This window comes from Vipera berus, assembly GCF_964194415.1.
Source record: "Vipera berus genome assembly, chromosome: 7".
Classification (NCBI taxonomy): domain Eukaryota; kingdom Metazoa; phylum Chordata; class Lepidosauria; order Squamata; family Viperidae; genus Vipera; species Vipera berus.
This window is the reverse complement of record NC_138209.1, coordinates 22,342,929-22,370,636: the sequence shown is the minus strand read 5'-3', so window position 1 is coordinate 22,370,636 and position 27,708 is coordinate 22,342,929. Positions and strand designations below refer to the sequence as shown.

General features: G+C 36.3%; 1 protein-coding gene across 1 annotated transcript in view; it reads left to right on the top strand.

Annotated features, from left to right (window-relative positions):
* The window catches only part of TBCK (TBC1 domain containing kinase), a 98,184-nt gene that overhangs the window by 49,894 nt on the left and 20,582 nt on the right, over positions 1-27,708 (top strand). The window contains exons 18-24 of the mRNA XM_081333217.1: positions 857-907; positions 1,922-2,005; positions 4,029-4,114; positions 6,589-6,625; positions 7,902-8,063; positions 16,652-16,827; positions 27,446-27,621. Of these exons, the coding sequence (XP_081189343.1) occupies positions 857-907; positions 1,922-2,005; positions 4,029-4,114; positions 6,589-6,625; positions 7,902-8,063; positions 16,652-16,827; positions 27,446-27,621 (772 nt within the window). The remainder of the gene's footprint in view (positions 1-856; positions 908-1,921; positions 2,006-4,028; positions 4,115-6,588; positions 6,626-7,901; positions 8,064-16,651; positions 16,828-27,445; positions 27,622-27,708) is intronic.

The following is a 27,708-nucleotide window of genomic DNA, read 5'->3' as shown; positions in this document are numbered from 1 at the left end:
CTAACAGCAGTGTACAAGAGGAACAGCCAAAGTCACTACAACATTCAAAGTAAAACAATAATGCATAATAAAACTATTGTAGAATATAACTGCAGTTAAGAATGCAATCAAGCTAAGGAATAATGAGATCATTCCTGGGGATAGAAGCTCCACATCAATCAAATCCCAAAGGCCTTGAAGAAGAGCTGAGGTTTCACGAGCTTCTTTGCAGAGTGGAAGCTATCCTTGCCTCAGGGTGAGCTGAGGAGCCCTTATGGAAGGGGAATCCCTTCCTCCCCCCCCCCCTCAGAGAATGCTGAGTTTCAGTCACACCTCTTGATAAGTGGGGACTTTTGGCAGATATTCTTTGTTAGTTAGAACTGTAGTGTTATTTTAATAGCTAAACAGAATATCCACATATCTGAATATAATTCTACACATATTTGGGAAGAACTGTTCTCAAGCCCATGGCTAGGGCCCTATATCTCACATTTTGGCTTAGAGCTTAGAATAATCCAGATTATTGGGATGAAGCACATTTTTTCAAAGAAACTGCTCTGGTATTTATGAGTGAAACCATTGAGTCTTCTTAGAAGCTCTAAATTTCTGATTTTAGATTTATTTGATATATGAAGCTTTTCAGAAGATGGTCATAAATGGCCACCCCTCCAAACTCATGGATTTATTTAACAATTTAGTTGGTGACTGCATCACATGTGATAATTTTGAAAGTGGCCTACTGTATATCTGTAAATAACCTCTGCAGAATATTTAACTATATAATAATGATAAAAACTATATAATAATTTTTATCTTCTGGATATTCTCAAACTTTATTGACTGTCCAATATTTTTGAATAATTATATCTCCCTGTAGGTCTTGATTCCCTTTGTGCACCGTTCCTGTATCTAAATTTCAACAATGAAGGTAAACATTGTCTTTATGAATGTTGAATTCATGCATGCAGTGTATTAAATCCTGATTAGCTCTATGTCTCTGTTTCACTAGGTTCATGCATATTATACAGCAATTCATGAGTTTGCCACAATACATAAGGCTGGGATACTTGCAGGACTGTCTGTCTCCAATTATCTTGCCCATCTAACTAGATCAAACAGGATTGGCATGTACTGGGTTAGTTAGTTAACTAGTGTCATCTTATGGCAGTCTGGAAGTATGCCAGAAAAGTAGTGGCCCACACGCAGTGGTACATCCTTGTATCTAAGAATGCTTACCCTGTGAGACAACATCCCTTGAGATTCAGATTGCTTATCTTTAGAAAGACCCCTGGTTCTTCTCCCAGTATTGGACCAAGTATTATTCGATCCCTTTTACCATGTGAGGTGGCATGTTTTTAATAGCTTTAGTTTAGTCAAGTGTTTTTAACTCTGAGTTAGCTACCCAGAATAGTGAATCAGTAAATAGGTGACCATAATGAAGGAAGGAAGGAGGGAGGGAGGGAGGGAGGAAGGAAGGAAGGAAGGAAGGAAGGAAGGAAGGAAGGAAGGAAGGAAGGAAGGAAGGATAATGAAATCAGAAAAATTATAACTTCAATTGTTTTCTCATACTTGGTCTTTGCATGGGGGTTTATGTAATTTTTCACCTTTTTGTGGGATATAAATGTTAATGAAGAAGATCGCAAAAGGTGATCACATGACCCCAGCACACCGCAACTGTCATAAGTTGCCAAGAATCTGAATTTTGATCATGTGACCACGGGGATGCTGCAACAGTTGTAAGTATGAAAAATGGTCATATGTCACATTTTTCAGTGCTGCTGTAATTTTGAGCAATCACTAAATGAACGGTTGTAAGTCAAGGACTACCTGTATTTTTAAGTTTTACAGAATTAAATGGGAACAGTGTAACATTGTTTTCATTTTGTTCTAACAATTGTAATGGTTGGTTAAAAAGCTATCTTTCTTTCTGGTTCTTTTTTAGCTTTGGCCTATTCCTGCATGTCTGCTTTTATTCCAAAATATCTCTATAATTTCTTTCTAAAGGATAATTCTCATGTTATTCAAGGTAAGTTTTCTGCTATAAATCTGATTTAAAGCCTTAAAAAACCTATATACATGTTTTACAGTGGGACAAAAAAGTATTTAGTCAGCCACCAATTGTACAAGTTCTCCCACTTAAAAAGATGAGAGAGGCCTGTAATTTTCATCATACGTATACCTCAACTATGAGAGACAAAATGGGGGGAAAGAATCCAGGAAATCACATTGTAGGATTTCTAATGAATTAATTCGTACATTCCTTGGTAAAATAAGTATTTGGTCACCTACAAACAAGCAAGATTTCTGGCTCTCACAGACCTGTAACTTCTTCTTTAAGAGGATCCTCTGTCCTCCACTCGTTACCTGTATGAATGGCACCTGGTTGAACTTGTTATCAGTATAAAAGACACCAGTCCACAACCTCAAACAGTCACACTCCAAACTCCACTACGGCCAAGACCAAAGAGCTGTCAAAGGACACCAGAAACAAAATTGTAGACCTGCACCATGCTGGGAAGACTGAATTTGCAATAGGCAAGCAGTTTGGTGTGAAGAAATCAACTGTGGGAGCAATTATTAGAAAATGGAAGACATACAAGACCACTGATAATCTCCCTCGTTCTGGGGCTCCACGCAAGATCTCACCCCGTGGGGTCAAAATGATCACAAGAACGGTGAGCAAAAATCCCAGAACCACACGGGGGGACCTAGTGAATGACCTGCAGAGAGCTGGGACCAAAGTAACAAAGGCTACCATCAGTAACACACTACGCCGCCAGGGACTCAAATCCTGCAGTGCCAGACGTGTCCCCCTGCTTAAGCCAGTACATGTCCGGGCCCGTCTGAAGTTTGCTAGAGAGCATTTGGATGATCCAGAACAGGATTGGGAGAATGTCATATGGTCAGATGAAACCAAAGTAGAACTTTTTGGTAAAAACTCAACTCGTCGTGTTTGGAGGAGAAAGAATGCTGAGTTGCATCCAAAGAACACCATACCTACTGTGAAGCATGGGGGTGGAAACATCATGCTTTGGGGCTGTTTTTCTGCAAAGGGACCAGGATGACTGATCCGTGTAAAGGAAAGAATGAATGGGGCCATGTATCGTGAGATTTTGAGTGAAAACCTCCTTCCATCAGCAAGGGCATTGAAGATGAAACATGGCTGGGTCTTTCAGCATGACAATGATCCCAAACACACCGCCCGGGCAACGAAGGAGTGGCTTCGTAAGAAGCATTTCAAGGTCCTGGAGTGGCCTAGCCAGTCTCCAGATCTCAACCCCATAGAAAACCTTTGGAGGGAGTTGAAAGTCCATGTTGCCCAGCGACAGCCCCAAAACATCACTGCTCTAGAGGAGATCTGCATGAAGGAATGGGCCAAAATACCAGCAACAGTGTGTGCAAACCTTGTGAAGACTTACAGAAAATGTTTGACCTCTGTCATTGCCAACAAAGGGTATATAACAAAGTATTGAGATGAACTTTTGTTATTGACCAAATATTTATTTTCCACCATAATTTGCAAATAAATTTGTTAGAAATTCTACAATGTGATCTTCCCCCCTTTTGTCTCTCATAGTTGAGGTATACCTATGATGAAAATTACAGGCCTCTCTCATCTTTTTAAGTGGGAGAACTTGCACAATTGGTAGCTGACTAAATACTTTTTTGTCCCACTGTATCTTTTATAGTTTTCAATTTATAGTCAGCTTTGAGATATAGTGGAAAATACCACACCACAAAAAAATAAAAAACCCACCAAAATTGCAGCTACTATTAACTTGAAACAGCTGCAATTGCTAAACTGCAGCATGCAGTTTGTTTTGAATTTCCCTAATAAAGCTATGCATTGGTCTATTATTTTGATAGTGTTATTATTCATAGATTTTATATTGTTCCTTGTAATATTGTTGTGATTTTGTTTTAATTATTTTAATAGTAAATATTTTGTTAACTCTTTCCTGGAATTCTGTTGCAATGGTGATTTCATAAAGCAAAATTCTTGAGGCTGAATTCTTGCTGAAATCATTTTCTGTTTATCTTTCTTCCAGAATATCTTACAGTATTCTCCCAGATGATTGCATTCCATGATCCTGAACTGAGTAACCATCTCAATGAAATAGGTTTCATCCCAGATGTAAGTGGAAATGCTTTTTATATATTTTAATACAGGCAGAAACAGCAGAAAGTTTGATCATCTATATCCACATATCATGGTCCAAAAATAAATTCAATACCAGAATCAAACTCTGATAGCAGCTATCAAGCAGTCAAAATCTGCAAGATGTGCCATTTAATATGATTTTCAAAGAAATATTATAATTATCATTTTCTTCATTCCTTTCTCACTACTTTTCCCTAAGATCACACAATTACGGTATATTCATGTTTTATTTAGAAGAAAATCCCACAAAGTTCAGTGAGGCTTATGTCTTAATACTATGATACATAATACAGTTTTAATGGCATCTAAATTGCCAAAGCAGGTAGTCCTCAAGTTACTACCAATCATTTTATGATTGCTTGAAGTTACAACACCTGTAACACCAGGTTCTTTCCATGGCCAAAAAAGCACTTTCAGCCATTGTAAATGATAAAGCCTCTGCTCCCCATGGTCATGTGACTGAGGGTGTTCCATGGTCATTCAGGGTGGTTTTTGACAGTTTCCACCAAAAAAAAGCTCATTCAAATAAATAGATTCGCTTAATAATCACAATGTTCACTTAATAATATTAAAAAAGTACTCGTTACATGGGTGCCTCAATTTGCAACCAGATTTCTGCACCCAATTACAGTCATAAATCAAGGGCTACTTAAACTTATTTCTGCATTTACAGCATATAGTTTCCTGTTTTTCTGCATATATTCCTGTTGTAATTCAATGGCTTGGGGAGGAGAGATCATTGTCCTGCCTATGCCTACCCATATATTAAATAAGTAATACTCATCTTTCATTGACAAGGGCGGTATATAAATGTAATAAAATAAATAAAATAAATAAATAAGTTTAAGTCACATCAGAACGTTTTTAATGTCCTATCATTAGAATTGAATATGGAATTAAACTTTTGAATAGAAGTTTACCTCTGACATAGATTTCGTATATATAGAGATTTAATATGCAGTCTTGTACAGTTTAATTTGTGCAGTTTCACAGTTTAACTTGTATAAAGTAGACATATTTGACAGAATTCTTAGAAATGTTTTCTGTATTGCTCTATCATTCACTAGAAAATAAAATCTGTACTTTATTTTAGTACTTGAGACTTTCCAGAATCCATCAAAATGAAGTATATGCACTTAGCAATACTATTTTGATGCTTGAAAACTAATCCTGTCAGATCAAGCTGATTAATCTTGTGCGTTTTTCCTGCATGAAGAGGATGTTCCCTGTATGCTCCTTAATTTTGTCTATAAATAACAGAATACAAAGTTGGAAGGGACCTTGGAGGTCTTGTAGTCCAACCTCCCTGTTCAGGCAAGAAACCCTTTACCAGGCATGTCAAACTCGTGACGTTACATGACGTTGCGCTGCATATCACGACTTTTTCCCCATTGCCGGCAATGGGATGGGCATGGTTTCGGAGTGGCGCATCCAGCCCATGGGCCGGCAGTTTGACATGCCTGCCCTATACCATTTCAGACAAACGGTTATCAAATCTCTTCTTAAAGAAATGAACTGGAAACTATAAGAAAGAAGTCCTAATCTAAGGATCAGGCAGACATTTACCTTTTGACTTTTATGAGATCTCATTGCACCTGAAAATAAAAAATCAAATATAACCATTAAAAATACAGAAGAAAAACAGTGATATAAAATGAAAACTTGACTGAAATTTATTCTGCATTCTCAAATTGTTCTCTGTTGAGCAATTTGAAAAATTCCTTAAAAAGGGGCATTTTTCACAGGAATGCAGAAGCATATAACTATTGTATTAACTATGGATTACACTTTATTACTCCCCATTGTGTTGTGGAGAACAATAGAGGAAGCTTCTCTAAACAAATACTGTGACAAGAAAGGTAGCTGTGCTCTTAACTTGTGTATACCTGGTGAGACAGGTAGGGGGCAGTGTGTACTAAGAAAAGCACAGGAAGACCTCACCTCACCAAAGATTATTAAGATAGTTGTTAATAAAAGTAGAAACAGTAAGATGGAAGAAAGAAGCAAAATTACCTCCTGCTCAGTTAATGACTATCTAGATATAGTGCCCACTAGGATGGATCTTCTGAAGCTTAAGCTTATGTAAAAGTCCCTGAATTCAATCAAATAGGTTTTAAAATCATAATTACAATATTTGTGAAAAAGTATAATAATACTTTATTATCAATTCAGCACCATCAATAAGTTTAAACAGTTGCAGAATGAGTGATCATTATGTGAGGGCCGTCTTATAAGTAGTACTCAAATATAATCAGACTCTGGTTCGAAAATTTTAAATTCTAGTTTGGGTAGGATATCATAATACAGATTTGAAACCACAATCCTGATTTAAACTTCTCATATATGTTATAAGTTAGGCTTGCAGAATTCCAACACTGATGTGATTGAAAATTTGCAATGATCTACTCTAACAACATATTCTTTTTTCTCCCATGTTGTTGTTATAGCTATATGCTATTCCTTGGTTTCTCACAATGTTCACACGTAAGTATATTTTCTCATTTTTCATTTACAGGTATGTGTTTATTTATCGCATGCACGTTTTAATATTTTTATTTGGCAATTTCTAATTTAGAGCAGTAATCATCTAATAATCTTCAGTATTCCAAAATTAGTAATTCAGGTATTCTCTGATACTGATACTCCTGCCTGAAATCAGTTGTGACATGGATTGTGCAGTGTTTCTTAATCCAGATTGCATAAGGATGTTCTGAAGCTGGAATACATGTGAACAAAGCAGCTCTTTAAAGCAGCTAGGTAGGACTTCTGTTAAGATAACGTGGTAGCCTTAGAAGGTATTGCATGATTCAATGAGAAACTAAATGGTCCTGGATGGATACTATTTTCACAACCTTGTGAACCTTTCCAAAAGGAGTTTTCCAAATTATTGCTAAAGAGTTGCCCAACCCTATTCTTTGGTATTGCACTTTGGTATTGCACATTAAGAATTCCTAGGAGAAGAGTGGATGAATTTGCTTTTGCCTACATCACAAATATTTAGATGTACTTTTTTGGGGGGGTGGGGGTGGGCATTGAGGGAACTGTACTGAAACTCAGACTTGGTGAATAGATGAAATGTATGTTGCAGGATCTAATCTGGGTCGGTCACCAGGACCAGAAGTCAGTCTTCTGAGCTTTTGGTCTCACGCTGGAGCCCGTCCACGGGGAAATTCTCTGTGACACATTCCAGTGGAGAGAAGTTCCCTGAGGATGGTCTCCAGCATGAATCCAAAAGCTCAGAAGACAAAATCTCTGGTCCCAGTGACAATTGGGTCCTGCAACTTTATCCTGGGACATATACATTTGCTTTCATTCGTAAAGTATGTTGTGGTCTTCTTTATCTTTTGCTTGTTTTTTTTAAAAATTTTACCCAAATTTTATTTTTTCTGCCCTGTTTTTATTGCTGCCTGGTGAAATATATTAATTGATATCAAGACACTGTCCCCTTAGTATATTTTGCAGTTCATGGGTTTCATGAATACCCCTGTTAAAACACTTACACTTTGGCCGTTCTTTTTCATCATACCCTACATTGCTGCCTAAAATAAGGGAGACAATAGAAACTGCTTTAGAGGCTCTTCTCCTTTATACTTATTGTGGAATTGTCCATCTCCTCTTGCCAACTGCATTCTAGGGAAAAATATAAATCTCTCTAAGTACTCTCTTGTTGCCTGTTGCCTGATTACCTATTTGGCATTTCAAAAACAAACCTGAAAACTATTCTCCCCCAGTTGATATTTCTTTATTGGCTGCCTTGCAGATGTCTTTCCTTTGCACAAAATCTTTCATCTGTGGGATACATTACTACTGGGAAACTCTTCCTTTCCATTCTGCATTGGAGTAGCTATTCTACAGCAACTGAGGGATCGTCTTCTCTCCAATGGATTCAATGAGTGCATTTTGCTGTTTTCTGATTTACCAGGTATTATTTTTATCAGTCTTATATCTTTGTTGGATATCTTTTGTTCTGAGATATATATACAGTGTGTGTGTGTGTGTGTGTGTGTGTGTGTGCGTGTGTGTGTGTGTGTGTACATATGTATTCCTAACTTATTAGAATTTGAATAGGAAAGAATTAGTATGAATTGGTAATTATGTTGTACTGAATACATTTTTATTTGGCTGTAGGCAGCCTTTGTTAAACTGAGAGAGGTAAATTTGAGCAGGTTAGTTATGTAAGTATACTTTAATTCTTTTTTTATGCAGTTTTCTGTGTGGGGGTATGTATGTTAATAATATGGGGCACCTGAATTAATTGTGGGCATGCTAAAATATAAGACCATGTATCTTCTAATTCACTTTAGAGTCATTTGGGTTTTACAGTTCTACCTGCCTTAGTCTTTGTAGAAAGGGCAGAATGGGGCCAGCCTTTTTGCAGATTGTGACTTAGTCAGAGTTTGGGTTGATTAGCACAGTTGATATTTTAAGGTCTGCCATTAAATGCAGCGAGAAAATGACAATCACAGCTTTCTCTTGAAATCTTCCCAGAAAATTGGTTTTGTGCTTTGGAGAAGATTGCAGAACCTCAGAATGCAGCTTCCACCACCCAGCCTTGTGTGTGAAATGGTTGATCTGTATCAGGCTGGGTCCAGGCCTTCCCAAGCAGCTTAAGAGAGCAGCATAATGTGGGGATTATCTGCTTTCCCTTCCAAAGCTCTGAGTTCCATTTCACCCTGTACTTCCAAGAGAGACACTTACCATCTTAGAAGCACAGCACATCTGCAAGCCATTTTGATCTCTGAATACTGCAAGGCCAAGATCCTATTTCTTGAGGAAAGACCTTAGCAGTCATACGTTTGTTATTGGCAATTATAAATTCTACAATTTTTAGTGCTTGTGTGCTGCTAAAACTTTGTTGTTGTTAGCTATGAAGTCGTGTCCAACCCATTGCAACCCCATGGACAATGTTCCTCCAGGCCTTCCTGTCCTCTACCATCCTCTGGAGTCCATTTAAGCTCACGCCTACTGCTTCAGTGACTCCATCCAGCCACTTCATTCTCTGTCGTCCCCTTCTTCTCTTGCCCTCCATCTTTCCCAGCATTAGGCTCTTCTCCAGTGAGTTCTTCCTTCTCATTAGGTGGCCAAAGTATTTGAGTTTCAACTTCAGGATCTGGCCTTCTAAAGAGCAGTCAGGGTTGATCTCCTCTAGGACTGACCGGTTTGATCACCTTGCAGTCCAAGGGACTCGCAGGAGTCTTCTCCAGCACCATAGTTCAAAGGCCTCAATTCTTTGGCACTCAGCCTTTCTTATGGTCCAACTTTCACAGCCATACATTGCAACTGGGAAGACCATAGCCTTGACTATACGCACTTTTATTGACAGGGTGATATCTCTGCTTTTTAGTGTGCTGTCTAGATTTGCCATTGCTTTCCTCCCCAGGAGCAAGCGTCTTTTAATTTCTTGGCTACAGTGATTATTTTCTCCTTTTTTCCCTCATTGAGTGAGTGTTCTTTCTTTTTAAAGATACATGAAGCCTATTTTCAGGCTGACACAATGCTTTTTATGTTTCTTCTTATCTTCAAATGCCAGGGAAACACAATGCTAATTTTTTCCCAATACAGGACACCAACAGATGCACGAAAGGAGTTTGGGGATATATATATATATATATATGTAAAATGTTTGTTAAGTATTTAGAATGCACTTGCTTAGGTCCCAAACACGGGACAAATCTTATTTCCTGTTTCAGCCTAACCCAAGGCCATCCACAGGCAGTAGCCACAGCCGTGGCAGCTCATATTTGTGTAACCAATGCAGTCATTGGTATGCTGTAGTCATTTCTCTTTGTCATTCAAAACCTAAGAGAGTCTCTCTTCAAAGGAGATGTGGCATATACTTCAGATCACAGTCTAGAGTAACTGCTCCCAAACTGATGCTCAGTATGTAGAAATATAATTCTCAGAATTTCTACTTAATGTAGACATTGGCTAGGCCAAATGGGAAAGGACAATTTGAACCAGCAGTGACCATATGAATTCTGTGGTTTGCAAAAGGCCCCAAGAAGGGGTCTTTTGTCACCAAAATTCAGCAGCTAGGGTAAATTCAGTTGCACACTTTCTGTAGTCAAAATTTTTCCATTGCCATTCAGTCTGATTCTCCTTTGATGTGAGGAAAAGGCAAGCTTCATGGAAGAGAAGTATTCTCATGAATTGTGTGGGCCCATGAGAGCCTGCATCAGCATTTGATGTAATCCTGGGATTGCAAAAGGGTATCTACCTTGTATGGTTGCATTTACATGTCAATGCATGTACTCACCTGTACACACATAAATATGAAATGAAGCCTTAGGTTTCATGCTGTTACTTCCACAGAAAGTCCAGAACTTAATAAAATATAGTTTATATTTTTCAAATTAGTGTTACATGAGAACTTTTTCTGAATCAACTATTTCCCCTGGAATTTTTTATCCAAAACAGCAAATATTGTACTTAAAGCTTGCACAATTTAAATGTGAAGTATGTGACAACATTTCCCAATTACCATGTTACCTGTCTTCCCAATATGACACTACCAGTTTAAAATTCTCTTTTCATACTTTTGTTTGTGTTGTAGATATTTGTCAGAAAAGAGAGACATTTTAACAAATTTCAATTCTGATATTAAGTCCTGCCATGAATCATTCAATTCAGAGAGAGAGAATAAGAGATTTCCTTTGAATATTAAGTATTTCTTTCTAATCTTTTTTATTAAAACTATTGGTTTCTTGAATCTAAATGATCTAGATTAGGACTATGGAGCACTTACATTTTAAAGACTCAAAAGAGTAATTTGAAGCATGTAGCAGATGTTTAGAAGTCCTTAAAGCGCTGATTGATTGATTGATTGATTGATTGATTGATTAAATATTTATACTTTATGCCCATTTTATAACCAACTGTGGATGACTCATATTTTCCCAGAAACCTGCAGCTCTCTTCCATGGCTGTAGCATGCTTCCATGAAAAGATATGGCTGGTTTACAGAATGATAGAGAGGTGGTACACGTTTGCCTCCATGTGTTCCAAAACATCTTTTGATTGCAGCAACTGGATCATGAAGCTTCAAGAAGTGCACAGATACTAAAAATAGCTCAAATATGTAAACAATTTTATTAGCAAGTGGGAATGGAGCTAATGTTTTTCTGAGCGTGTATCAAGTAGCAAGCTCATTGCTTCGTGGAGGAAATAGTCACAGAATATTAGGATTTTTTTTTACTATTTCTGTTCCACAGATAGATAAAAGAATGGAATGTTTGTAGAAGAGTTTTCTTTATCCTTATGAATTTTTGAATTAAGTATGTCTGATGGCTTTGACCAGGAACAAGAAGAAGACGTGTTTATACAACGGGTCTCAAAACCTCATCAAAGGTGTTTAATGGTATTATGCAACAAAAGCTATTCAGTTTGCAGCCAAGTTTGAAGTAGAGAATCTAGCTTTGGTAGAAAAAGAAAACGATTTGTTTCCACAAACCTGTTTATCAAAGACAGACATGTCAAACTTGCGATGTCGCGTGACGTATCGGAACTTTTTCCCCATTGCCGGCAATGGGGTGGGTGCGGTTTCTTTGTGACGCCTCCGGCCCATGGGCTGGCAGTTTGACACCCCTGATCAAAGACATTCTGTAATGCCATGAACTGCAAAATAGATGCCATTTAACCTAAAGCTGATAATTTTTATAATTATTCATGTTTTCCACCTGATCTGCATGATGTTTATAAATCCATGCTGATTACTTTTTCAAGAATTATCTTAACGGTTTGCTGAACATATATCAAGCCATAATTATTCATGCATTTGCACTTACTGATTGGTCAATGGTAAATAGATAACTTAGATCGGGGGTATCAAACTGCCAGCCCATGGGCCGGATGCGTCATGAGGAAACAGCGCCCACCCCATTGACGGCAATGGTGAAAAAGTTCCAATACGTGACGTCGTGAGTTTGTCATGTCTGTATTAGATAGTCTTTTTCCCCAGAATTCTGGCTAGGGGAGTAGGCAAACTTTGTTGCTGATATGATTTTATGATGGGAGTGTATGATTTATTTTGGGCATCTTGCATTATTGTTTGTAACTTTTGGGTTTTAAATCTTTGTGTGCCACCCTAGATGAACAGCCTTAAAAATTATTTAAGTGAATATTATTGAGTGCCCTTTCTCTAATTAAAGCTCATTTTGTCCTCTGGACAGATTTTTTTAATGTTTAATTTGCTCCTCACAGATTTGCTTCAGGTGGGGAGGGATCTTCTAGAATGAATGGATTAAAGATTTAATTTAAGAATTAAGGATCGAATCCATGTCACTTAAAGAGCCTTCTATCAATGGAGAAAACTCCTGTATAAAACAGTTGGGGTACAGTTTTAACATCTAGTAGTTGAAATTTTAATATAGTGGTCAGACTTTCTTGCTAAATATTTGTTATGATAGAACTGGTAAGGATTTGTACTTGGGTATGCAAATATTTCATTTGTTTTAAAATACAGATGCCACTGAGTTGAGTCTTAGCCCAGGATTGTACATTCAAAGGGTTGCGATCCTGACCAATCGCAGCAATAATGGACTGTAACATTCCAATGATGTCCTTGATTCTGACTTTTCTTCTTATTCATTGTCTTCCTTTCTTGAACTTATTTTAGTCTCACTTAAGCAGTCTCTTTTCTTGTCCATCGTCTTCTTACATCATCTTCTCAAATTGGTGACTTTCTTTTTGCGAGTCATCACCTCAAGGGAGTAGTTGATTTTATTTGGTCCATGATTATTGGGTTTCTTGCAGTTCAGAGTAGTCTTATTAACTACCATCAAGTTCATAATTAGAAAGCATCTACCAACTTTTTCCAGCTTACACAGCCATACATTACTGCTAGAATGTCTGTTCTTCTATTCTGATTGTGACTATTGTACAACAACCTTTTGATCTAGCAACAACCTTTATCTTTCTAAATTTGTCTTGTCATTTCCTTCCTCCCTAGGATTAATCATCCTTTTAGGGTTATATTGTCTCTGTAGGTTGCTAAGACTTGGCCCTGACCTGATGGCATATAATCAGAATGTCTTCCATCTTGACTGTTCTTCAGCCTAAGAAAACAAAACTATTTATGCTTTTGCTCTTTCAAAGTTGATTGTGACTCCGTTGAACATACTGGGTTGTATTACCTTTGTCTTACTAATATTTAGCAAGCTTTTCACAAGGAGTTCTTCCAAGTTGTCTTTTCTTTATGTGTTTGATCAGGCAGTTGTTATTTTGACCTTCAGTTTTGATTGCAGCTGCCATCTCTTTCAATACTGCCATTCTTATAAAATCTTTACAAGCCAAACAGATATGGGAGGTAATAACACATTGTTTCTCATTCCCTTTCTTAGTTTGAACCAATCTGTTTCTTCAGATCCAGTTCTTATATTAGCTTTCTGTCCATTATAATGATTCCTAAGAAGAATAATCAGAATACACATATGCCTTAATATATTTCATGTTCTGCTATGATCTCGCCATCCAAACGTCTTGTAATCAATAATGCATAGATAAAGATCCTTCGTATGTTCTCTTGCTCTCAATTATCCATCTTATATTAGTTAAATATATTATTATCATCATCATCATCATCATAATCTCATGCATCTTATTTTCTCTGAAACTGAGTTATTCATCTGTCATTTCTGTGTTTGTCTATTCATTCTAAGATCTGAAGCAAAAATTATTACAATGTTTTGATAGTTTGCATATCATCTTGCAAATATTTCCCTTTTTTAGAATAGGACTAAGGAAGGACCTTTCCCAATGTCTAAGTCACAGTTTTGTTTTATAGGTGTTGATACAAAGCAGTATTTAAACTATTTCTTTAAGCAGTTTGATGGGTTCTTCATCTGTGCCTGATTAAGAATCTTTTGGCAGCAATTCTGCTGCTTTTTATACCTCAATTTCTAGTGAATTTCTTAAATGCTTTCTCTTTGCAAACTGGAAGATTGTGAGATCTAGTCCTGTCTTATGCAGAAAACTAGTTGGGTGGCCTTGGGCCAGTCATACATACCCTCAGAAGGAGACAATAAAAAACTACTTCCAAGAAAACTGCACACGCGCACACACACACACACACACACACACACACACACACACACACACAGAGAGAGAGAGAGAGAGAGAGAGAGAGAGAGAGATTATCATTTCCCCTTCAAACCCTCACACTGAGTCATGCCTTGAACTGTATTTCAGATAGATCATCTTAGTTAGTGGCCAACTCTGAATTACCTAATCTGTCTTATTTTATAAACCCAGTCCAAAAGACTGGATTAGAGAGGTGTTGTCGTCTGCTCCCAACAAAAGATGCTGCTCATCTTTGTTTTGCTCTCTGTGTTCCTCTGGTAGGTACCCTGTCAGACTCTGGTCACTCATTATCTTAGCCCCTCCTGCTCAGCTTCATTGCCTTCCATTTCTGCTCCAGTGGCTGTTTGCCCATTGGCTTCTCAGACTGTCTGGCGTGCAGCTTCTGAGGGCATGAGAGGAGATCATGATCATTTTCAAAGGGAAGAGTGTGTTACAAACTTGTTTTTCTTTGCAACACATCTAAAGAAACAGGTATATCCAAAGAAAAAGGTATTTGCAGTAATTTCAAAACTGGAAAAGCATTTTGGACTTATAATAAATAGAGCATATGATGAGATCTCTTCATATAGATTACAGCTTAAAATCAGATACATTATGAATTATATATCCCAAAACCAGTGCTTTTTTTGTAAAAGAAAAAGGTGCCGGAACTCACACATGTCATACAACCTGCCTTGCCTACCCTACAAGGTTCCATCCAAAAAAGGTGCCGGAACTCCGTTCTGAGCGTTCTATGAGAAAAAAAGCCCTGCGGCCAAAACAATGGGATGTATATGCAAGGCTACATAGGGGAAGAATTTCTGCAGGTCATCTGTATGTTCCATCATCATCATCATCATCATCATCATCATCATCATCATCATCATCATCATCATTATTATTATTATTATTATTATTATTATTATTATTATTATTATTATTATTGAGCACTGGACTATTTGTGTTCTGTATAGAGTGACCTAACCTAGGAAACAGACTGTTTGAGGCTGAGAGGCCAGTCCATTTCTTAAAGCCAGTTTTGAGATGGAAAAACCATTGATCATTCCTAAATTTCCCTTTGCACAGCAATTCATTTCAAAGGAGCAGGCTTTAAAGAGGATTTTAAAAAATTGCAAGCTTATGTGAGACTGCATGGTTCATTTTTTTCCAGTGCTATTCATGTAATATTTTCTTATTTTAAAATTATTTTTTTCCTATGATCAGTCTTTGCAGGAAGATTGTTTTTCCTCAAAAAAGTACCTTTTCTTATCTGTGTTTGTCTTGTGTAATCAACTAATTTTGAAAAGTCTATAAATTAATATATTAGCATGAATTGCTAGGTGCAGTTCACGTTTCTCCTATCTCTGATAACTTTGTACTAGTGTAAGAGAAGTGTATCAAATGAGAAATATTAAGTACAAGTTCTGTTTTTTGAAAACTCAGTAGGATTTTTTTGTTAGTGCAGATCATTAAACCTTCAGCACATAAATTTATTAGCCAGACTGCCTTAATTTTTATGAATAACCTGTAGTTGGTTTCAAGCTAGATTACTATGAATTATGAATTTGAGAGAGAGGGAGAAATTGAATTTTATCAAAAGTTTATTATTAATCTTTTATTAAGCATTTTTATCCTATTTTCTCCCCAAACTTGTACCCTTCCTATATGTCTTTATCCTGATTTCAGACACGTGAGGCAGATTATTAGGATACAGTGGGATTTTTGTAGAAAAGGCAGGAAACTACTCCAAAATAGAAGAAACAAATTGCCATAAGTAAAAGAAAAAAGTAAACATTAACAAACATAAAAACAGTTTTACAGTATATATAAATATTTTTGAAACTTTAGTAAGAGGTTATTCTAATCATTCATACTCTACAGTACTTCTTTTTATACTGGTCGTTTTTGGCCTATTAAGATTATAAAAAAATTATTTATTACTAATTGTAGCATATTGTTTACAGTTTTCCAATTTTATTACCACAGTTTTGTCAAATGGTCAAAACCAGCCAACTTGACTGCACATTTTATTTCTTTATTCAGTTTATATTCTTCCTGGAGGTGATTCTAGGTGACTTAAAAATTCAGAGACTTTGCTTTACAGCATGCTTCAGTTTCTTAATTCCTTAACTTAGTTCCCCTAACCTTTTTTGTCACGTTTTACCATAATTACATTGCAGAATGCCCACAAACTGTAATTACTTGTTGTAGTTTAAAGCCTATAAATCATCTGAATTTGTGTCTTAAATCTTATTCTTTTCTCTTGGTTACATGCTAGTGGAGGAAATATGTTTCTTGTTTCTTTTATCATATTTACATAGGTTATGTTAAAAAAACAAAATGAATTTATTTTAGGATAATGTGTTCTTTTAAAAAAATGCTTGTCAACTGCAGTTTTTGTTCTTATTACTCATTTCCTTCCTTTCATTTTTTTCATTGGTGTCTCCTTTTCAGAAATCGACATTGAACGGTGTGTCCATGAATCAATTAACCTTTTCTGCTGGACTCCTAAGAGTGCTACATATCGACAATATGCACAACATCCCAAACAAACCAATGAAATCAACTCTACAAGAAGTCTACTATCTTGTTTCTCATCAGACTATCAGGATGCATCCAGGAGTGACCTGGTGAGTTATCTAGTTGTCTTTCATTAGAAAAGAATAGAAGGCTTAAATATTTTAGGGCTGTTTAGAATTGGATTTATTTATTCATTCATTGGGTTTAAATCCTCCCTTTCTTCCAAATCACAAGCCTGAAAACTAGTGATGGGTTATGTTGTCCATGAAATTTTCATTGCTAAAGATGGACTTGAACCTTAATTACATTGTGTTCCTAGTCTAACAGCTTAACAACTAATTCTTATCATCCTATAGAAGAAAAATGAGTGGTGTGACTATCATTAGACATAATAAGTTAAGTGTCTCAACCAGTAAGTGTACAAAGTGTTGGCAGGTTGCTATATGGAGCTATCTATATGTCATATTTTCAAGAATATTGGAAGTACATTTGTACTTTGCCTCATGCATCAAAAAACCTTGGAGAACTCTGAATGGGTAATCAGTATAATAAAATACTAACACAATGAAATCAAATCAAATCTTCCTTCATTCATAGATCAGCATAAGAAGGGAAAAATGCAATTAATTTTAAAAACTAAAAATATAAAATACACAAATTTAAAAAACATTTTGAAAAATTAAAAAGCTATATAAAGTAAAAATACAAAGTGATTTGATTTGGCTTGGTGCACTTAATTGTAGTGAGCGGGTGTAATAAAATGAACCAAATGGTGTGAGGAACATTTGGAATGTGAAAGGATTCATGTTCAACACACCTGCTTTGAGTTTGAAACAGCTGGTCCATATCAAAATTGGAACACTTCTGGAATGTCGAAAGAGCATCAGAACATTTGCACTGGAACTGTTTGCTTCAAACCCAAAATATTTCAAATTTGAAATGGTTTGTATGCTTCTAAAACTTAATGTGCTAGCAGTGTCATAATGATTCGTATTATGTATAACTACACTGTGACAAATATGTGTAACACGTATGATACATTATTGATTTAAACACTTGAGTATTCCATTCTTAATTGATTTATATACAAATGAAGGAAGAGATGTTAGCTTTCTGGACTTTTTGTTAGACAACATTTGTTTGTAAAATTATGAATACTATCAGAAAAAGACTATGACAAGAAAGATTTTAAAAGCAAACATTCTGAATTAGTTTGCAAGTGCATTTTTGTAGTGACTGTTGGAGAAATAAGAGTTTGGGTTAAGCTAACTTCTACCTTCGGAGGACCTTTGGTCTTTACAGGATGGAGAAACCGAAACAGTCCCTTCTTCCTTTCCGAAGATCAAGGTGGTACAAGGTTTGGCAGCAATTCAGTTGACATCCCAGAGTTTCTTAGAAAATGACTAAGGTTTCACGGTCAAAGCTCTTGTCCATTATATGGATCAGACAGAAATTCTTTACTGTGTATAGGAAGGAGTTTGATTCCTCACCATCTCCAAATCCCATTATATCAGGCTTGCTTGATTAAGGGAAAAGGGCCAGCCCTTTTTAGTTTCCTTCTATATTTCAAATGGAAAATAGAGTTTATATAGATTCTGTATACAGAATATTTGGCAGGAGCCTGTACTTCTGATAAATAAATTCAACATCTTAAAGATGGCGTACCAGTTCACACATCAGCCTACAACGGAAAATTTATTACTTAGTAAGCTCTAAAACCAATAATACTGAAGATTAATTTGTAAAAGTTACCTTCATAGCCAAACATATTGGCATTGTGTAGCAACAACAGTCAGAAATAGAATTGTTGGCAATCTAGCAACTGTTTCCTACAGCAGGAAGAAATTATATTCCATCTTTTCCATTGGATCCCATTAAATTGTCCTTTTCATCAGCTGCATGATCCTGACCATCACATTAACACTTATCCCAAGAATCTAAATGACAATTCTGTTCCAGTAGATTCAGCTCCAAGAGTGATTGAGTTACTATCTTAATGTGTAGAACACATTTACAATAGGCATTAAAGTTCTTTGAATAATATTTTTTGTTACCATATAGCATTCATTTCCCTCTTTTCGGTATTATTTTGTTATCAGAGTCAGTTTTTGCTTCTCTTGTGAGACTAAGAAGCCTCCTATCTAAGGGACTATCAAACACATCCCCCTGTCAAAACTGCCTAGTTTATATCATGGAGACCATTATCTCCAAAAACCAAAGAGGTTTTCAAATTATTTTGGATCTCTGAGATATGTCATTTTCTAAAATTTAGTTTATCTCACTGGCTTTAGTATTTCTGTTTAATTGAAGAATGCTGGTTTCATTGATGGGATTTATCAAATTTCCCTGTCTTTCCCCCCCACTCTCCTTGATTATAGATAGTACCTTTGTTTCTAGTTGGGTAAGTCTGTATTATCCCAATAAGCCTTGCTATGACACCAGAATCTTTACAAACTTTCTTGAAGTCATAAATATTTATTTGTATTTGCGCTAAATTACAGTATACTTGTATTTAGATAGCTGGTCAGTAATTTTGTCTTTTAGATACTGTGGAACATGTTCATGTCTTATCACTTGTCTACTAATGCAAGGCTTATTGTACATGTTCTTATCAATTGGGCATTAACCTCTATTCAAGGCTTCATGTCAAGTCTCTCAAGGCCTATTTATTCCGCTGCTATCTTATCTTTTCTTGTTCCTTTTCTTCTTTCTTCTTTTTCTCTGCCCCTATACCATATATTTCACTAACTGCAAAAGCATGCAATATAGGTGAGGAGCACATTGTTAAGGTAAGTAGATATAGAAACTACATTATTCCATGGTTTACAAACTTTATATCAACCAGCTAGAATTCTCAGCAGCGTTCAAGATACTGTGTGCCTTCACCCAGTTATAGCCGGTCAGGATCCGTGTTAACTATTTAACAATGACATCATAATTCAGAAATCAAATAGCATACAATTAGTATCACTATTCAACTTCTTTACCGAACTGTGGGATTGGTGTACTTACCGATGTCTATTCATTTGGTGATAAAAACAGTATTTTGCCATTCTTCATTTTTACTCTCTGAAGATATAACATACTTACCTCAACTATTAATGGTGGGACTTTATTTGTTCATTTATAAAATAATTTGTATATCATTCCATTCAACAATTAAATATCTTCAGTAAAACACTTCTTGTTTCCAATATTAAACCAAAAATTGTCTTGGTGCCAGCTCACTGGGAGATACTTTCCAATTGTGCAAAAGTACATATTTATGTACTTTTGGCCCCTACCAGGGTCATTTCCAAAATTAATTGTCATGATGAAATTTGCATGGATTGTCTGATGATCCTGGCAGTGCTCCTGTGCTGCAAATACATTTTTCTTTTGCCTCTGACCAGGTGGAAACTCCTATTTTATTTTTACATCCACATTTACTCATTCTTAGATTTATCATGTATTATTTATAACTGACCTTTTCCTCTTTAGTAAGTACAGTCCCCAGCACAGAAAGCCTAGGCAGCAACATTTTATATTCTCTATTTTGCTTACAATATCCTTTTTCTTTGCTGATCTTCCCAACTTCTTGTTGACAAGGTAGAAAGAACTTTTCTTCTTGTCTTCAAATATTATCTTTCAGCAGCTGTTTTTTTACAGTTCTGTCAACCCCTTTCTCTCTCTCTCTCTCTCTCTCTCTCTCTCTCTCTTTCCCTCCCTCCCTCCCTCCCTTCCATTCTGTCTTTTCACCCAACTATTACCAGTTTTTGAAAAGCCTTATCAATTGTTTCTGAATGTGTCCACCACACTGTTTCAAGTTGGAACTTGAAAACTTGTTGTCTCTGTGCTGCTTGTAGCACTTTATAAAGTACTGGACAGCTATGCAAACCATGTTCTCCTTTGGAAGACAGGAGCATTATTGGTAACAATCAATGTTGGTGAACGAATTTTCAGTTCTTTTGCTCAGTACTATTTTTGAGGGGAAAGTAGTTTTATTTATCTCCAGAATGCTCTATGTGTATCAGGAACTGGTCCTTCCCGTTTTCTTTCAGAATACATCTACAGGACTCTCTAAATGCTCTTGACATCAAAAGATGATTATTTTCTGTGTCTTTCTTCTCATATCCACACTTCTTCATTGTATATGCTAGACAGAAGCAGGACTTTCCAATTCCATTGTGGTGTTTATTCAATTAGATAACAGTGTCTATGATTTGGCAAAACACTTTCAGCTTTCAGAACATTCGATTCAAGCAGTAATTGTATCAGTAGCATTTTTAAGTATATGCTTCTTCCTGAGATTCACTAAGCCATCAGCCTGGTTGCAAATATTAGGTATTATTGGCATGATACTGCCAAGATTTTGATTGAAAGAATGTTGTCTCTGGCGTGCAGTACATTCTCATATTATCCAAGGCTACCTGCCTTTAGGTAACAGATACTATATGGTTAATCACCCATATACAAGAACCATGGAAATTACATTAAAGAAAAGCTGGTTACTGCTGTGGATTGGTGAGTGATCTCTGAATACAGACCTCCACTATTCATTTTGCCTGCTTAAATTTAAGGATAGTACCTCAATTTTGATCTGCTATGGCAGGTGGAAATATCTCACCCTTTTCATATGCTATGTCACAGCATGAGCAAGACTCTTGGCCAAAAGTCTTAAATTTTGGAACATTCTTATCTGAGTTATTATGTAGTGCAGATCCTCTAAATATGAATTCACAGTTCAAAAAAATGACAAAGGAGCTTAGACAGTTCATATTGTTTGTGTGCACGCAGTATCCCATCACTTGTTTTGCTTTATACAGAATACATAATAGTGAAGGTACTAAATTCTAATAAATATAGCACAGTCTGGTTAATTAATTCCCACAATCTAGTTAATTCATTAACTCCTGTGATGAGGAGAATTAGTTTAAACCAGGAGTGGATAGTTTGAGAAGTTAAGGTCTCATGCAGCCATCCAGAGTCTTGAGCAACTCTAAAATTGTTACCAAATTGTGGTTTCAATGAAATATAAGACAAAATGTTAAATACATGGGAATAGTAAAACTAATTACATTTAATTAAAGCAATTTTAGTGTTTTTCCCCTGGCCCCGTGGTTTTGTCCTACTGATTTCTTGCAGCCTACTTAGGAGAAGCATGACTCATGACTATAAAGTGCATGTTCCATTTCCCTGGAATAGAGTAGTACAGTAATGAGAAATAGGGAATTGCTTGAATTAAACTCAATAACCAGGCATGTTTTTAACATACATTCACTTTTTTCACATACCTGCGTTATTCATATTAGCTTCTAACTGTTTACAAACTGAAAGAAAGCTCTGTTTTACATGAGCAAACTATTTTAATAAGCTATAGCTTTAGAAAGTGGCACTTCGCTTTCCCTAATTCACTAAGCATTTTAAACTGTTGGTTAGTCATCTGACCTTTATTTATATTTCACTATCATTTTGATCCTAAATGTTCTCTGAAGAATGTGCCAGCATTAGTATTTCATCTAGTGCCAGCTTTTCTCCCCATCCTTGTTTTCCTACTGCTTTTGTGGTTCAAGATTATATAGGCCTCATCATAGTGCTTCTGAGTAAGCTTTTTGTCTCCCAAAGAGCTAATTCCCCTCTCCTGAAGAATTTGAAAAATGTTTTTTAAAAGGCTATATTTTATTTTAGGTATAATTTATTATTGCCAATGCACTATTTCTCATTCCAATAGGCTTATGTGTTTACTAGTATGAAGTGGTATACCATATTTGTCCCCTTCATTAACCAATGGAAATACACTTTTGGAAAAATATTGTTAAGGGAATGACCTAAGCATCTGATGGAAACAATTTTGTCAATTTTGTCTCTATCCATTTAGAAATATGCTAATTTTCTTTGTCTTGTTTTGATTCTGTTAATAAGACTTAAACATTACATCTTTCCACCTTTGATTCAATAGTTTAGTTTAAGTTTAATCTAATCTAGTCTAATCTAATCTAGTTTAATTAAGTTTAAACAAGTAAATTGGGCCACGTAGTGCATTTTTTTCAACTTAGAGCTGATTTGCTACTTATTCTATTTGTTCAGTATCAAGAGGTTTCAATTAACATTTAATGATTGTGTAAAATCTTTGATTTGCCTGAGGAACATACTTTATAAGATTGATGGAAATTATTTATTTATTTTTTATTTATTTTTTATTTTTATTCCATTTATATCCCGCCCTTCTCCGAAGACTCAGGGCGGCTTACAAGCTTAGCAAATAGCACAATCAATCCATGATATATTTAATATATTAAATATAATATAATCATTCCATAATATATCATTCCATAATATATTTCCGTATGTGTATGTGTGTATACACACATATACATACACACCCATAAATCTTTCAAAATCACTGATATATCTCCATGTCCCCAGCCCCTTATTTTCTCATAAAAATCTGCCTCACTCCTTTTGAGGTTGTCATCTGAGTGATGCAATAACCTCATTTATAAAAGGAGATAATAGGGAGATATACTTTATTACTAGGAAAAATTCTGAACCAGTTTTATTGCATTTTGCCTTCTTCTCATGAGCAAGTACACTCTTGCTAGTCACACAGTTCCAAGTCCAGCAAAATGCTCAGAATTAATAAACAGACGTAACAGGCAATGAGAGTTTTGCACATAACAGTCCTATCAGCATAATATGTTCAATGATCCTCCACAATTCTTTTTACATCAAAACCAACTCTGAATTTTACCAGCTTGATATGTGATTTATTATTTATAATTCCTTTCATGCCATGAGCAGAACTTCCCTCAGTGTGCTAATCACTTCCTAAAGTAAACCCCTGAACTCTACCACCACAGAGAAAAGCAAATGGTGATAAAGATGAAAAATAAATACTGCTTCAGCAGCGGACTCTCTTCTATTTGTTTCTTCATATGAAGTATATACCATACTTCATGAGAAATGCTTGAAGTGGCTACCTTGCTTATTAAGTGGGAAATAATTTGGGCTTAGTACACTTAAAATAGCTGCAATTTTTCAGGTAACTATAGTAAAATTTGCTTATAGCGATTAAATAAGTGAGCTTTTTCACAGTTTATGAATACTTTCTCTGAACAAGTTATTCAAAGTTCTTCTGTGTATCTACCTCTACAACTGCATTAAAGAATACAAAATAAAGACACACTAAGAACCCTCTACATAGTGTTTAAATACCATTTGTTCCAATATATTTGGCCAACTAAATAACTAACTCATTGCTTTTATCGTCTTCCTGCTATTTTTTTAGGATCACCAATGAACTTAAGATTTGTTACTTTTTCATTTGGAAATCTCAAGAATTTAGCCTGAGAATGTTAATATTCAGTGGTGTCTCCTTCTTCTGAACTATGGTCCTCTCCCAAAATGTAGACAACCAGCAGTGGTGTCAGCTCAAATAGAAATGGGGATCACTAAACCATAGTGCATATTGATTTAGAAAACTACACTTTTTTATTAATACACCAACATGTTAAAATCAAATAGGAACTAGAGCTAACCAATACGTAAAAAACATTGTCATGAATTGGTCTGTTTCTTTTCAATATTTATGTATGTCTATGTGGGTGTGGGTATTTATGTGAGGGTAGATCTTTGGTCATTCGGGTTTTTAGGTTTTTCCCCACGTAGAATTGGAGGTATCAGGGCAACGTTTCGACAAAATCTCATCCGTCATCCTCAGGCTGGTGGCTTCAGCTTCGTTCTTCTGGGAGAACTGTGTGGTAGTGGCTGTTTTTTCTTCTTTTTTAAACTGCCAGAGGGGGTGTGGTCTGTGAGAGGCGAGAGGTTAGGGGGCCTATCAGCCATTTGGAAACCCGCCTTGATTGAAAGACGAGCCCCAACCACCAAGAATGATACCAGACCCAAACCCATGATAACATCACATGACATCACCACCACACAACCATTCAAAAAGCAAATCCAAACCCACAACGATAATGACACACAACCACAAAACAGAAACCTAACTACAGCTGCAACATCAGCCACTTTAAACCCCTCCAAACCACACAATAAGCAAACTGACACCCACTATAAAAACATGGCACCACCACAAACACGGAGCCGAACAAAAGCAGCACAACTCACCAGTTCAGGTCTAAGGCTGGCAGCTGAGACCAGCCCATCCACTCAAAACACATCCCCACCCAATCAGAACACAGCCCCCATTCAAAACACACTCCCACCCAATCAGAACACAGCTAACCACCACCCCACCCAATCAGAGCACACCTCCACCCACAGACCACACCCCCTCTGGCAGTTTAAAAAAGAAGAAAAAACAGCCACTACCACACACTTCTCCCAGAAGAACGAAGGATGACGGATGAGATTTCGTCGAAACGTTGTCCTGATACCTCCAATTCTACGTGGGGAAAAACCCGAATGACCAAAGATCTACATATATATATATATGTATATATATATATATATATATATATATATATATATATATATATATATATATATATATATATATATATATATATATATATATATATATATATATATATATATATGTATATATATATATATATACATATATATATACATATATATATATATATATATATATATATATATATATATACACACACACACACACACACACACACACATATATATATATATATATATATATATATATATATATATATATATATATATATATATATATATATATATGTATATATGTTTTCGTAGATTCTCGCGGGTGTCTGTATGTGTAGGTCTAGAGTCTCGGGTTTCTTCCCGCGTTCCTTTCATCTTCAGAAAGTTGTGGCGACGTTTCGACGAAATCCCATCCGTCATCATCAGGCCGGAGTATTCCTCCTGCTGCTTTCAGGAGCAATGCGTAGACCACGCATTGCTCCTGAAAGCAGCAGGAGGAATACTCCGGCCTGATGATGACGGATGGGATTTGTTTGGCAACTTTATGACTTGTGCACTTCAACTCCCAGAATTCCCCAGCCTGATGGCTAGGGAATTCTGGGAATTGAAGTTTTCAAGTCTTAAAGTTGCCAAGGCTGGGTTAAACCAAGGCAGCAAACATGTTCAAGATTACTCACAAGTTTGATGATGATTGGTAACTAAATGTATTATTATTTAGTAATATCCAGGTTTTATTGTATCTTTATTTTGTTAAATATTTTCAAGTTGCATTTTTATTTGGTTCAGATCATACTCTGATGTGTTGTAGATCCCATGTGGCCTGTGAACTAAAGGAATGTAAGAAATTCAAATTGTACCCACCAAGCCATCTTTAATAATTGTTTTTACCAGATAGTTCTCCTTCTCCTCCAGAGGAATATGGCCCAAGGTTATATTGTTAAAATTCACAGGCAGGTTGAATTAATATGTATGTGTTCAAGGCATTATTGCCAGTTTTTTTAGTCTTTGCAATACTAGGATAAATTTTAAGGACAGACAAGCCATTTTCTTTGTATGTATAGATTAAACAAATTCCATTTGCAAAGCCTCAGTTTTCTCTACACCACAAATATCTATCACAGTACAATATACAATAAGCTGTCTTCCTAAAAGAAAAATAATCCTCTAGAATTAATTTATTTGGGTGTGTATGTTGAACCTCAGCATGATAGAACAAATAGAATTCAAAAAAGATACTATTGCTCTGAATTGTTTTCCTGCTTAAGATCTGGATAATTACTATTTCTGAAGGAACCTACTGGCTCAAGTCTTGGTTAAACCACTTTGATTGACTGACCAAATTAACAAATATGCTGCAGTAAATCTGCAAACTGTGAGTAATGTAATGCAGGGGTCCCCAACCCCCGGTCTGTGGACCAGTACCAGGCTGCAGCATGCCAGCAACCGGTCCGCACAAACAAGCAAAAACCCATCCATGAAATGCAGGCAGCAGCAAAACCATGCCCCATCCGGTCTGTGGAAAAACAGAACCAGTCCCTAGTGCCCAAACAGTTGGGGACCTCTAATGTAATGTAACATAATTAATGTTGATGATACGCTATAAAGCAATTAAAATCTGTAGTTTAAATGGAAGCTGCCTAACATTGTTTTAAAAGTTGGAGATATTGGATTTATTAGGCATCCATGGACTTTGGAGAAAAATTGTGACATAAAATTGAAAGGTAGAACAGTCATAGTGTCCTCCATCCCACTTAGTTTAATTAGCAAAGAAAGATTCCTGGTTCATTTTTTTCCCAACAGTATACTTTACTGAGAAGAAAGTGGTTGCAGATTAGAGCAGGCAGAATCTGTTGGCTTAGTGCAAAAATTATGCAATCAAGTTCCCCTTTTCCCTGGCCACCCTCCTATTATCAGTCAATGTCCAATTAAATGTTCTCAGATTGTTTTGGACGTGGACCTGTGTTCACACCTTTCTCATCTCTGCATTCCTTTTGCTGACTTTGTACTGGATTGGTGCGACATGCAGTCAGAGCCAACATCTCTTCAATCCCAGCACCCCCTTAATCACCCACATTCCAATTTCTCCCCTCCTCCATTGCAAATGTCAGGCTGGCAAGATGCTATGCAAAGCAAGAAGCAGAATGTCAGCCATGACATGCCGCCCCTCCAGAAAAAGGCTGTTAGAGAAGAGTGGCAGCCATGACATATAGCTTGCAAGATAGTTGGAGAAACATATTTCCTTACAGAATGTTCACAAACTCTTAGAAATGGTCAATGCAAATAATAACTTTTGTTGCACTTCTTTTCTTTGTTGAAAAGTCTAGGGATTCTATCCAATTAAATGATCTGAAATCTGAAGTGTCACCACGGATCTCAGCTGAAGATTTGATTGACCTCTGTGACCTGACAGGACCTGGCCATTCTAAAATGCCAACCAAGAAGACAAAGTCTAGCAAACCAAAGTTGCTTATTGTTGATATTCGGAACAGTGAGGAGTATCCTTCTATGCTGAAAGTCATGGCTTAATAATTTCTCACTGTTTTTGTCCTCGGCACAGTTTTGGATTGAAAAGTATTTTATGA